Genomic DNA, 14,416 nt, shown 5'->3' with positions numbered 1-14,416 from the left:
AAAAAAAAAAAAAACCATAAAAAGACAGCTGGTTATGAACGTGCATCATGAGGAAAAATGTCAGCTTGTAAAGTTATTTATCTTCAAGCTCTTTAGTGTGACCTATGCCTGGTTAACACAGTCTGAGGGGTAGGGGCAGGGCCAGCATCTCCTCCTCAGGCACACACAGTAACCTACACCTGGATCCAGGAGCTGCAGCGGGACCTGGCAGCTCAGAAACACAGAAACACCTCTGGAGCAGGACAGTGATGAGGGTCTGCACGAGGGGAGCACCGCTCAGGAGGCACCACCAGTGCTCAGCAAACCAGCACCCACCTGCAGCCCTGGGGCAGGCTGTGCCCTCACACACATCCATCCTGGAATCCCGGGGAATACTCTGCAAACAGTTTGCTTCCTCTCTGCATTTACAGCACGGACCGCAGGGTTTATGTGCATGACCCAGTTCAAGAGCCACTGAGAGTTCTTCCACTTTTAACAAGTTTGAGTCGAAGCATGGGCTTAAACCCTGTGTTTGTATTGGAAGCAGAGCCTCTGGAGAATCCCCAAGCCACTGCTCTGCCCAAGGTAGCACAAGCCAAATCTAAATCACTCCTCACAGATTATTTTTCAGTCTACTTTCAACTGGCTTCTCAAAAGCCTGGGAACGCACTAGCTAATCTATCCTATACTTAACCTTGCATCTAAGAAGGTCCCCTAATGTTTAAACTAAATCCTTCCCTTTTTGCAAATTAAATCAGGAGCTATTTCTGCTCTCCACAGTGGGTATGGAGACCATTTATTATCTCTCCTCTTGCTACAGACATTTGTATATGCAAAAGACTGTAATCTACCCTCTCCTCTGTGAACATGAGAAAGCAGACACCAATTTTTATTTAATTCTTCCCTCACTCTCCCAGAAAGCTTCTCCTTTAGGTTATGATTTTAGGACAATGTTTCTTTCAATTTTGGAATCCCTTCAACTTCTCACAGTCCTTTGGCTAAGGCCACAACAGTACAAACAGACCAATTTCCTTCTGAATCCATCTTTCGGTGTGTATTTGCAACCAAGTCAGTGTGCTGTTGGCTTTTCCCTGTTGGCCCACACTGAATTGGGTTCTGGTGGTTTTTTGGTGGGTTTTTTTTGTGGGTTGGTTGGGAAGTTTTTTTTGTTAGGGGTGGGGATTTTTTTGCTTGGGCTTTTTTGGTGAATTTTGTTTGGTTTCTTTAATTTTTTTAAGCTCATATTCTTCTTTGCAAAACTAGCCTTTTGTTCTCCACAGCTGGCTATTCCCAAACCCTCCTCTGCATTTACCCTCACTAAATTATCTCCTGTTTGTTCCAGCCCAAGAGATCACTCAATATCCCAATTTCACTTTTCAAAGCCTGGTCACTTTGTCCAGCCTGGACTGCAAACCATCCATCAGCAAACAATTAGTCTTACCCATACCACTAAGAAAAAACTGAGCTGGGACAGACACTGCACACTTCAACTCACAATCTCTGCTAGGAAAGATTGGTAAAGTGACACTTTCTACGTGCTGCCTTTCACCAAGTTGGGTCCTTACATTAAATAGTTTTATTTAGACTCAAAGTGGCCTTATCAAAAGCCACACTAAAACAAGAAGTTACTATACCCACGTCTTCTCCCTGGTTGACAAAAGCTCTTTCACCCTCATAGAAGGAAATTCTCAGAAACAAACCATGCCCAACAACATTAATGTTGCCTTTCCCTTCCCCTGAACTGCAGATAAACTCAAAGTTCCTAGACTTATCTTTTTAAAGGCTGCTATCTTTGCCTTCCCCAGCACCCACCCTCCCCATGCTCCCTTATCACAAATATTAATAGTTGGAGGCTGCTTGTCAGCTCTCTAAGGGATCTATGGCAAATGACCTATGGCAAATGACAGACCATTCAGCTCATTTGAAAACAACTCCTTACAGGTACTCTTTGATTTGTCCTTTCCCCCTTTTCTCTAACTCTTAAATTCCTATCACACTGTCTCAGACATTAATAATGACCAGAAAGTCTGCACAGTTAAACTTGTGAAAGGAGATTTAAGGAAAGCAGAAAAGAATTTTAAAACAGCATCAAGCATTTCAATCCCCTGCCTTAGCAGAGTTTGCTTCTGTGATTTTCCTTAAATCTTGACAGTTACCTGAAAAGATTTCACATGTATAGCTATTCTTTACAGTCTTATACCAGACAGCTGGGAATTAGCCAAGAGTCACCCTCTCCCCACACTCCAGTGAGCATGGGGGCAGCCCATCTCTTCCAGGAACTTAGGGGAGACTGCTACAGTCAAAGACAAGCACCTTGCAGCTTCCCTTTGTGGCATTTACATCCCTATCTGACGTCTGCCAGGCAGATCTCTATTCCAGACCACAGTGAACACTTCTGCCTCTAACAAATGTAGCCAACAGGAACAGGATGCTTGTTCCTCCCTCAAGATCTAGTCCCTGGCAGACAGTGATATTTCCTTGTTAATTGATTCAAATTTATTTCAGTGTTTTCAGGAGCCCACCAGGACTATCTCCCTTGCTTTCTGCAGTAAGAGAGGCCCTGAAAGGAGTTGACTTTGCCTCTTTAGGATGCTTTCTGTTTAAAATGGCAGTGTCTAAAGACAGCTCATGGGAACCATGGATTCCTTTTGCTCCCAGATTTTTCACTTGGGCACCCAATTTCATATACAGGCTAGAAAAATCTTAAAACCTTTCAGCATGCCTAGAACTGGAGGATCTCACCAGCTGGCACTGATCATACTGGAGTCCCTTCAGAGATGACCATGCTTAGGAGAGGCTCCCCATTACCTTCACCAAAAAGACTCCTACAAGACTGAATAAATGTTTTTATTAGTGAGACCCTTCAGCACATTTTTCCACAAAATTCTCCTTGCACGGGCACATGTACTTTGTATGAGATCCATAAAATCTCCCTCTCCCAAGTTTTTCTAAGGCTCCTGACAGTTTCATTCATGATAATGAAGCCAAGAGAGAAGAGAAAGGCACCAACAAGAGCAAAAGGAGATAAAACAGCAGCGTAAATCTTGCGAATCTTCTCAAAAACAGTGTTTCAGGAGCAAAAGCATTTCCACCACATGCTGAACAGCACACCGTATCTGTTACGTTCCCCCTTTGTGCGAGAGAGAAGCAGATGTTCAAATGCCTTCTGCAGTCTATTGTCTGGAAATGGTACGAGCCCATTTTTCTTTACAGCCCCATCAGTGTTCCCTAATAACATGGTGTGTGGAAACAGTATGATTTCCTGTCTCCCCTTCCCTGTTATTTGCTTGCATCATTGCCACGTGACAGCTCCTATCGCGCTCCTTTATTGCAATCGATTACACATTTTTATATCTGCAGCCACTGAACGTCTCTCACTCCTCACAGAGCAGCTTCTGGGCTCTGATTTCTCAAAGACCACAGAACCCACCCAAACATCCGTTTCTGCTTCAGTTGTAGGTCCCCTGTTCAGCTGGCACTTAACTGGAGGGGACAGTACAATACCGCACCTCACCAGATACTCTGTGGAGGACAAAGAGATTTGTTTCTCACTGTGCCTCACGCCTGCATCCTAGAACAGAAGCTGCCAGAGGGCTTATCTCTCCTTGTAAACCCAGGAGTAACAGCTTGTTGATACTGAATTCACAGTTACAGATATTACTAGATATCCAGGCACTTTTTTCCTAAAGCTCTTACATGATCTAAGCTTGGAAGTTTTAAAAAGAATGGCTATGTCAGTCAAAAGTACCATTTTTTATCAGACTGGTAGTACCAACAAAAGTCGTAATATAGGTTTAGCCAGCATAATCCTGCATGGGAAAAGGAAAACCAGTCCTACTGGTGTCTGAAACATTCATATCACATGCATGCACACATGGATCAGCAGAGCTGAACTTCACAGGGTGTCCTTCACCTACTTAGCACAAAAAGGTACATCATGAAGCCAGTGAAGGGCACTGCCCCAGGTTAGGATACCTGTATTAGCAAAGCACTCCTACGGCGGATGTAGCTACACCTGTAAATTTGGATTTTGTGCAAATACAGCCAACTCAGGAGAGGTGAGACCCAGACACATTTTCAGACACAGTTTGCCTGCACAACAAGAACAGCACACAAAGTTTACAGGTTCACAGCTCTGCCACCCTGACTCACACAGCTACGCCAACAGAAATCTAACGTTTCCAAAAGTGCTATCTGCAGTCTAGACAAATCCACATGGTGTCTGACACTCTAAAAGTTAAGCTGATAATAAGAGTGACTTTTTCTTAAAGAGATTGTAAATACTGAGTTATAGCAAGACTATATCCCTTAATGAGTTCCTATAGATAATTTATGCTATTCCTCCTACGCTCAGCCACGCATTTTTATTTTCTCATACATCACACTGATGCTGGCAGTAAATCTCTACAATATCTAGTCCTCTCTCCATAATAGAAAAACTCATTAATATGCCCCAGCTGCTTTAGGACACTTTCACATGAATTTATGAATATTCAATTTCCATCTAGTACTCAGCTTCTTTGTGTCCAGCCACTGCTGTCTTGAAGAGAGGCTGCCAAAGATCTCGTAATACTTTCATTAGCTTTGAGCCCTCACATTATGAAATCAGCAATATGTTTAGCATCAATAAAGCTCTGGGAACAGCCTCATTTTTCAAGAGCCAGTGGCAATTGGAGGCTTTCAGCATCTTGCCCGATCAACTTGCAAATGGAAACTTTGTGTGGCAGCAAGTGAGGCCTTTCACACCACAGAAATGGCTCAGAGCAGCTCCTGTCACCTCAGCACAAGATGCCTGTCATTGCCATACTAGGAGCAGATTTCTTGCAAAGGGGAACACACCTCTCAGGAAAAAAAAAATGGGGTGTAGGTGATTTTTCAGCTTTGATGAAAACTGACCTGCACACCAGATGAAGAAAAGGAAAGTTTTCATGCACACCTCAAAATTACAGAGCAATCAATGCAGTATTCACACAGAATCACAGAAGCTGGGGCTGGAAGGGACCTCTGGAGATTATCTATCCAACCCTCCTGCTAAAGCAGGTTCATTGAGAGCAGGCTGCACAGGTAGGTTTTGAGTATCTCCAGAGCAGACTCCATAGCCTCTCTGGGCAGCCTGTCACCCTAAAGGTAAAAATTTTTTTCCTCACAGTCAGATGGAACTTCCAGGTTCAGTTTCTGTCCATTGCCTCTTGTCCTGTCACTGGGCACCACTGAAAATAGTCTGGTCCCATCCTCCTGACTTGGCCAGGTGAATTTTAGAAGATCTGAAATCTAAACCAGAAACTGTAAGTTTTGTAAAAACAACCGGAATTTTGGTTTCATAAAAATGACAGGAACTTCAGACAGTCTTGCATGCGTTCTCCTTCTCAAAATTGGAGAAACCAAGACAGGCAAGTGTTGGAGCCCTACAGCAGTACAACAGGATCTGGGCAGCAACACGTGCTCCTGACAGCTCCACTCCTCCCAGCACTCCCATCTACCCAATCCTGGAGCAAAGCAGCACAGGTCTCAGGACTTCACACTGCTCCAGTCCAGCACACATCATGTTCAGGCAACTGTGCCTGGAAAGCTGGCAGCCCCTGAGGGGTTGGAGCATTCCCACGGTCTCCATCCTTAACTCCACAGAAGTCCTGCTGCCACCCCATTCGAAGAAGTTCCTAGCAGCAACAAGACAAGGAGAGGAGTCAGACACTCGTCCCCAGGCAAACTCTAAGGCAGATAAGCAGAGGAAATGGCTCCACTTGGGAGAGGATTCAAAGCCACAGGCACATCTCCAGCTGCAAGCACTGTATCTGTTCCCTTCTAGGAAAGAGCACCATCCTCGAAAGGCAGGCTTTTATCCAGTGCAGGAAGATGACGACCTTTTAAGTGGTAAGTGCTGAGCATAATTCATTTTCATCCTTCACTTCCTTTGAAAAAAGTAATGGGACAAATTTAAAAATGACTGAGCAGCTTGAAAATTGGTTTAAGCTTCTGTAAACCCATCTATCATTCAAGGCACAAGATTTGTTTTAAACTAGTTCCACCAGAGCAGTGAACATTAGATAAAGGAGGTGAGAAAGATTGCTGTCACCAAGATGAAAACCTGAAGCACAAAGCTGAGATGGGAACTGGAATTTTAGAGTGAGGGACCATTAGATTAATGACAGAGAGCTGGGAAGAGCTAGAGACAGACCAGTCTATGGGAGTAATTACATTCTGCTTATCTAAATTTCACCCTAAAATAAAAGCATAATGTTGTCAACACCCTTCCTGCCCTAACCTGCTAATTTATTGGGTTCTGTCAAAGAGATGTCCTAAGTATGCTGCAGTTCTAATGTGCAAGAGACCCCAGTTCTCTGCTGCCAGGCTCCCTGGGCACATGTTCATACTTGCACTGCACAACTCATCACCAACCAGCACAAGTCCAGCACATGGAAGGAGCAGCAAGATGAGTAGCAAGGGAGAAGCACGGACACAACTTAAACAGTCCATTGTGATCCTTCAGGGAAAATGACTGTGCCCAGGATGTCTTTTTTGCTGCATTTTGCACAGCTAATCTCTTCCTACCACCCACAAAGGGCATTACAGCACAACCAGAATATCAGGACTTAATCAGTTTTCAGAAAAACAGCCCAGCCCTCCCAGCCCAACACCAATAAGCAGAGAGTTTTCCCACCCCTGTGCATGCAGCTCTGGCCTGCAGCCAAGCAGTTCCCACACAGCTGCTGAGCAAGAACAGCCCCTTCCACTTGTTGGCTCTCGATGGTCCATTTGCCACCCAGCAGCAAGCTGGGACACTCCTCACAAAGGCAGCAACACAGGCAGCTTTGGCCCTCCCACAGAAGCTGTGGCACAGAGGAGACAGCCCTCCCATGCCATGGTGCTGCAGTGCTTAAACGCCAGGTGATCAGGGACAAGGGCACTAGAGCAGCTCCAGTGACACTTACCCACTTAGAGGTCTGGTTTTTCTGATCTCGAAGAACTGTGTTCCCGTGTGATTGTATCTGTATTTCGTCTGTCAAAGGAAAGTAACCTGAACAGTCAAACAATAAAATAACACTGCTCAAAAGGTGAATTCCAGTTCTGAGTTACTGCTGAAACACAAAACAGGCAGTAAAAGCCATTGACTCCCAGATATGAAACACTGGCACATGAAATAAAACAAAACTTTTCACTTGTCTTTTAATATGATCTATTAACAGCAGTAGGTGCAGAGTCAGGTATTAAGGTTGTCCATCTAAATGACACTCAAATTCAGCATTTGAAGGTTATAAATTCTCTTTTCCACTAAGTCCCACTCATTACTATGTTGCAAGTTTGAAAAAAAGTCTCGCACTTGGACAAGAGAAAGCTTTCATAGCCTACCCAAACCAATCAGCATAATCCATGGTCTGAAAAAATTTATTTCCTTTAGAAGTCTTTTAACTCCATCGGCCACGTAGCTCACCTATGACCTGTAAACCAAAACCATTGCAGGTGCATCCATTTACAGTTAGGATATATAAATCATTCTCTATAAAATACAGTGTTCTTGAAATGAAAACAACCAGCTACATGCAAATCAAGGTCATTAGTTAACACTACGAGTACGGCAGAAAAGTTCATCACAAATGATGCCAGATGATGCCTAATCTTGGCACCACTTGCCTAGAAGCACAGGCTGCCATGCAGCAGCCACCAAAAGCAGTCTCTTCCCTGCTCCTTGAGCATTGCTGTTCAAGCAGTAATGCAATAAATCAGACCAGGAAACCAATCCATTCGTAAAAACAAAAACAAAACAAAAAAACCCAACAAAGCTTTGCAAAAAAAAGTTATCACACTGCCCTTACTTTTGCTAGGTTACTTTTCCAGTTGAATCTCTTTTCTAACCTAGTTCCCAAATTCTATTCCCATCAGAATGTTCATGCCAGTAAAGCTGGCAATACCAAGGCAGATACCAGGGCAGAGGCAGGTGACCCCATGGAAGCAAAAAGCTGCTTGCAAGGCATAAATAGCACAGCTGCTGGGCATATAACCATAGCCTAAATAAAAACTCCAGCTCTCAACAGGATGCTCTGAACTGACTTCAATTAGAGTTCAGAATTCTCCACAAACAAGGCTTTACTTCCCTCCTGCCTTCAAAACCTAATTCATGAGGCCCTTTCAGGGTGCTCTGCACAAAGCATACATCCTCTTTCAGCCCTCAAAGGAAGCCCAGACACTGCTCCCCAGCCCACTTTGAAGCTTTTCTGAACACAGATCCAAACCCTGTGCCTAAGGCCTGCTCCTGCTACATATCAGAATGCAGCATTTCAAAACCACTACAGGGTGAGGTGGGGGATAATGTAATTTTTGGAGCTCTGTATGACACGGTATCCTCTCTGGCACAATCCCAGTGAGCAATAAGCCTCTTGTCCTGGCCAAGTGGCTGACATAAGGAAGAGAAATGCACCGTCCCCCTGCAGAGCAGGCAGGCCCCAGCCTCCCTCCCCACAGCAGCTGCTGCAGCTCCAGGCCCGGCTGACGCCTTGATCCCAACCACGACTCCCCACCAAGCCAACCGCGCCTGCTATTTTTAGATGTTCTTCCAGCTGCCACCCATATCCTTTCTTAATCCTTACCAGGACTTTACACTCATTCTTCATCCCCACAGCTTCCCCACACACACGTACACAAAAAGGCAGAGTTTAGAGAGAAAGGGAAACAGAAGAGCAGCATATGGGCCAGCAACCTTCTCTGAAATTATCTGTCAGCAATGGAAACAGTCAGGAACTGGGCATGGGGCAGTGACAGAGAGGCCAGCCAGATGTGTAGATCCCTGATGAATCCCCCAAGCAAGGTGGAACATCTGGAAGGGAGATTCCTTTGGTCAGTTCCTGTGTCACAGGCAAGCCTGCCCACCCTGGGGTCCGGACAGTTGCTTGTGCCCCTCGCCCCAATGACAAGCACTTCCTGCAAGCTGAGCACACAGGCAATCCTCAGGGAGCCCACAGGGGCTGCCAAGGCAGAGGGAGAAAGGGTTTGCCACAACACTGGCTCTCTCTTAGTCGCTTTATGACAAGGTGCCATATTATTTCTCCAGGCATCACAATCCGATCATAATATCCTCATAAATCAACTTCAAAATAAGCACTTCTATTCCCACCAACGTCACTTCAGTTAAAATTTTCAGTATCATTTAAAGTTAATTACATCTCCCAGAGGATTGCTATGACAAGCTCAGTGCTGCTGGTGCTATCACAAATCCCTGGAGGCGTCCTTTTACCCCCAAATGATCCCAAGCCCTTGCAACCAGCTAAAGCTTCAGTAAAGTTCTGTTAATTCACGCCAGGCACAAGTCAGCCTTCTTTCCGGAGACCACATGCTCAAGAAGGATACTGCAGCATCTTCATGTAGGTCTGTATTGCCTGAAGCCATTCTGGGATTGACATGGAGAGCTTGTAGTTTGGCACTGGCGGCACCGAGGGCTGGACACAAGAAAAAAGATAAAGAGGTTAGACAGCCACTGCTCCCCGCAGAGCAGATAAGTGATTTACTCGAGCAGCGGCATGTGCTTAGTGCAATACAGTGTGGCAGCACAGATGGCTTAAACCCCACGTGAACTCAAGCAGCAGGCAAAGTCATCCTGCTGACCACAGGGGCTGCCCCAGCAGTAGAGCCAGTCCTGTCCCTGCACAGAGAGGCCGTGGCAGGGTGGCCACAGAAAGCCTGTGCTTCCCATCCCCCCCGCCAGCACAGGGCAGTTTGGATGAGCAGAGTCCCAGTACTGACTCTGCTGTTCTCCCTCCCCCAGGAAGCCATTTCAAGTCTAATTTTTTGCCTCCTTTACCACAAGAGAAAGATAAAAGGAGACAAGGATCCTGGGCTGCATAATTTCCCATCTGCCATGTGTCTGCAGCACGCTTACTAGGGAGAGAGAGCATGGTACCTAGAAGACCACCTGGGACCCAAATATTTAATGACATTAAGACACTTAAATATATAGACTGGCAACATAATGGGATTTTTCCAAAATCTTATAAGGCATCTGCTTGTGCCTAAGCATTTTAAGAAGACGGGCCCTCAATCCATGTTTAATCCCCACAGCTATTTGGCTCCTGAGCCTACAGCCATGCAGGGAAAGGGTAAAGCCTTGTCCCAAGTCCACTTATTTTAGGGGTGAGACTGCAAAACATGGGGTCAGAAGATATTAAAGTAGGCAGCATGGCTGAAAAGAAGTTAGCACAATTCTCACAAACATTGTGAAAGAAGCAGTTTATTTGAATATTAATGCAGATTCAAATTCAGGAACTAGCAATTTGGGCAGCTGTGACAAGGTGCAAAGAAAAGCATCGGTGGGCCCACATAGCTGTAAGCATAGTTTAAAGCTCATACAGTGACATATCACTGTCCTTAATACACTTCAAGTCAGCAATTACAGGTAAGAACAGCAAGTTCAAGGTGGTATGGGGCCATGTCTACCACAGAGATTTTCCTCTCCAGTTCTCACCTCCATTAAGATTGTGTGTTTGCCTTCAGAGAGTGAGCACTGGTAATCCCAAGGCGACCAAAACCCAGCATTTACAACACACAGCAAGTTACTACAGTCAAATAGTAAATACCCCTCGGAGAAGGGGGAAAAAAGGACCAAACCAGAGACTCTTACACTACTGGCACACAGAAAAATACTGTCAGCGGCAAGCAGATGGCGAGGCTTCCAGCTTACCCCCGCCATCCCAGTGCTACATGGGTGCCGGCATGCCTGCACACGTGGGCTTTCTCCTCTCACCAGTGGGAGTTAGGAGCAAGACTCATTAGCACTTCTTAATCACGATTTTCATGCCTAAGCTCTTCATTAGAAGCATGTTTTTGGTTCCACAGGTTCCTTTCTCACCCAGCCCCTTTGAGTGAATTATTCGCCTGTCCCTTCTGCACAAAGGCAGACCTGGACTCAACACACCAGATAAGGCTCAAGTTTCAGAAGCAGCAAGGAGCTGACAAAGGGAATTATGGCAGGGCTGTCACACCTTCCCCGGGGTGGCTGTTTCTGCTCCAATATACTCAATCCTTTGCTTCAAAGGTACAAAAGCTCAAGGTGCATGCATTGCACTTACACAAGACACCAAGACAATGAGAGTCCCAGCTAGCGAGGGGCCTGGCTGGGACCTGGCGAGGTAGGGATTTCATCCTTTTCCCAGCCCTCACCCAGCTGTGGGACCCAGGACAGCACCCCATAGGGATAGCACCTGTGTGAAGAGACACAGCCCTTCCTGTAACCCACAGTGGCCACCCTCACCAGAGGACACAGGCTCGGACCGCCAAGTGAGATGCTCCCCACCTCCAAGGTGGGTGATCACATCATCGTGCAAAGAGGATGATCATGTCAGACACCAGAGCATAGTCTGGTAAAGAGAACCAGGGTTTTCCCACTGGCTGGCACATATTCCAGTTACCTCAGCAGGCCTGCTGAGCCAGGAGGCCCAAGCTCCTCCAGATCTCAGGCAAGGAGGGCAAAGTGTCCATCAGCCTGAGCCCACACAAGCCAGCACTGCTCTCCTCTCTCCAGCGCAGGGCAGGCAGTACACACACCATGCTGCCAGCCAGGCCAGGCACTGGGGAGCCACATGCCTTCCAAACATTTTTCCCTCCCTGATTCCTGCCCCAGCTGCAGGAGGAGCAATCCTAGGCACCCACCCAGCAGGGAGCAGAAGCCAGGGCTGCACGATACCACAAGTGAAGGAAAGCACAGCATTGTTGTGACTGAGGACGCAGCATCTGGAGGCAGTTCCTGGTATGCATCCACAGCAGCAAGGAGCAGGCAAGGGTTTGTAGCAGGAGGTCATGAATGGCAAGAGGAAATGCAGACACAGCACTACAGACCATGAATTTGTAAAGTGAGTGAAATTCAGAGACAAGTCAGATGAAAAGCCTTGACCTTATATCAGTCTTTCCAAGGAACAGCAGCTCCATAGACAGTGGAGCCACTGCAGTGCAAGACCACGTGGCAGAGCTGGAGACTCATCCCATGGCTGGAAACGCCGTAGTCCCAGTTCACCACAGACATCCTGCGTGAAACTCATTTTGCCTGATTCCACTGTCTCACTTAATGGCCAGAAAGTCATTTTCTACTAGCTCCCCCTGCAAGCACACTGTTACTCAGCATGGATGGAGCTGACAGGCAAGAGTCCTTGAAGCTGCTGAGAGGTTTAATTTGTTAAAACTTCCAAGTATCTCCAAGATCACAGAACAGGTAAAGGACTGCACAGCCCTTCCAAACTGTGAGCCTGCACTATTCCCAGAGCTCAAGCCAACAGTCAGAGGTGGGGACCCCACAGGTTCCAAAACTGCCCTTCTTGCAGACAAGGCAGCTTTTTGTGAGGACTGTGCCACCCGAGAGAGATGCAGCCATGCACCTCTGCAGCTTGCATTTGTTCCAGTAAGGACAACCTCACCGACACAGTAAGAAGCTACTTACCACCCTGCGTGTATGATTGCTGAGACTAATACCAAGATGATTAGAGCAATCAAGTGGAGCTTCTTGGAGAGGGGATGAAAACTCTCTCCCATCACTAGGGATTAAGAACTGATCAGATGCAGAAATGGAGCAGTTGCACATGCCACTCACTCAGCCTGAACCAACTATTAATGCAAGCACATTACAAATCATCTTCTCACAGGCACAAGTTTCCCTCATCACTCCCAAACAGCAGTACCTGGTCTTTTGCAGGGTGATACATACCCAGCAGCACAAGCCAATTAAGAAAATTTGTACCACCACTTAAGGAACAAGTCTCCCCTCACATTCCTACTACCATCAAAACTTTAGTAATCCACCACCACTTTGTGGCAAAAAAACCGGCTCCTAACCTTCATTTGCTCACCTGAGCTGTGCTGGTCCTAATAAGGGCCAGGTAGTCCTCAAATTACCCTCTGACCCCAGAGGTCTCACACTGAGCCAGCAAGAGCTACTTAGTCACAGAGGGCACCATGTTCTCCTGCCCTTGAAGAAATTAATCACTGTAACAGGAATTTTACTTCCAGGCAGTGCTGGAGGAGTACAACTCCTACAGCACTCTGCACTGATCATCAGCATCAAATGATTTGGCCAGGCAGATTTCAAAACATTTTTTCTTCTGCCCAGCTTCAGCACATGCTACAGAGAGTCAGCCCAGTGCTGTAGCACTGAGGAAGAAGCCGTGGGCAATGCTCTCCGGGACATTCCCACAGGAGTACAGTGTGCAAGTCAGCACACTGGAGTCACTGGCATGTCTCATGCTTTGTCAGTCACCACACCACGGGTATCACCAGTAAAAGTTACATGCTCTGGAGCTGGGAAGTAAAGGATGAAAGTCAAGCCTAGTGAGTGCTTTGCCATCTTTTAACACCAAACAGGTTTGTAGGCCATCTAGACTGGCATAAGCTGGTCAGGCTGCTGAAACTAGAAGTTCTGCCCTCTCCCTGCCCCTTCATTTCCACCTCAAGTGCTTGTGTAAGTACAAGATGAACCACACCAAGGAACCACAAACTCAGCATAACCCGATTTTTCTTTAGCTGGATATGCTCCCCCATCCAAACAAAAGCTGGTTCCAGCACAAGGAGAGCCGAGTGGAGAGAGATCGTCCCTTTTGCACCTGCACTGGACTAAACATTGCAGAAGAGCGATGAAAGGCCTTTTCAGCCTGAATCTTATTTGACAAGCACCTTCTCAATACAGCCCTATGTAATAAGCTTTCAACTTCCCTGTGCACAGAATTTCCTTTCTACTCCACGTAAAGAACAGGCATATGGTTCATGTCAGTATCACTGACAGCCTGGACCATGACAACAGCAGCCCAACCATCTCACCCCAGCATGCAGAGGGATATGAATCAAGCCAGACTTCAGTCAGCTCTGATTAATGCTGCTAGATGTGGGGAGTGAATCAAGCTCAACGTCTGCCAAAGCAAAGAGTGTTAAAGACATTGCGATCAGGAATGCAGCACAGTGTCGAGAAGCCTTGGAACAACAGCAGACATCAACATTTTATTTGCTGGCTGGAGGAAAAAGACTTGAGTCAGGCAGAGCTGTTCGGGGCTTGTACTGAGGAACGTACAAGACAAAAGCATTTGGAATCTTTCCACATACTGGAAATGAAATGTCTGAGTTTTAAATCCCTTGTTACATTTGAGGACCAACGCTGTGTTTTAGGAAATGCCTGTGTTCCAAAAGGAAAACAAAAACCTGCTTTAAATTGCACGAAGTGCTTCACTCAGTCCCTGAAGATTTCTTTTAACTCTTGTTTTCTGCTTTTTTCTCTCCAAGCTAAAAGGAGTAATTTTCTTCCTACTTGTTCCTCAGCACACCAACTCCAGCCCCAAGCACCTCGCAGCCCCCGTAGCCCGTTCTGGGCGCTTTCGGCCAGCAGATGCCCCATCCTTCTCCCCACTGCCCCGAGAGCATCCTCGGGGCTGCGGTGTCACCCCCTGCCACCCGGCCCTGGAGCCTCCCCGGCCGCTCG

The 14,416-nt window shown here is 46.5% G+C and overlaps 1 protein-coding gene across 1 annotated transcript in view; it reads right to left on the bottom strand.

Moving 5' to 3' along the window:
• The window catches only part of VASH2 (vasohibin 2), a 29,712-nt gene extending 20,186 nt beyond the window's left edge, over positions 1–9,526 (bottom strand). Inside the window, exons 1-2 of the mRNA XM_008630325.2 lie at positions 9,319–9,526; positions 6,909–6,965 (exon numbers count right to left, since the gene is read on the bottom strand). Of these exons, the coding sequence (XP_008628547.1) occupies positions 6,909–6,965; positions 9,319–9,371 (110 nt within the window). The 5' untranslated portion in view covers positions 9,372–9,526. The remainder of the gene's footprint in view (positions 1–6,908; positions 6,966–9,318) is intronic.
• Between the last annotated feature and the right edge of the window lie 4,890 nt (positions 9,527–14,416).

Source organism: Corvus brachyrhynchos, unplaced genomic scaffold (genome assembly GCF_000691975.1).
Source record: "Corvus brachyrhynchos isolate BGI_N302 unplaced genomic scaffold, ASM69197v1 scaffold101, whole genome shotgun sequence".
Classification (NCBI taxonomy): Eukaryota; Metazoa; Chordata; class Aves; order Passeriformes; family Corvidae; genus Corvus; species Corvus brachyrhynchos.
This window is presented reverse-complemented; position numbering and strand designations above follow the sequence as displayed.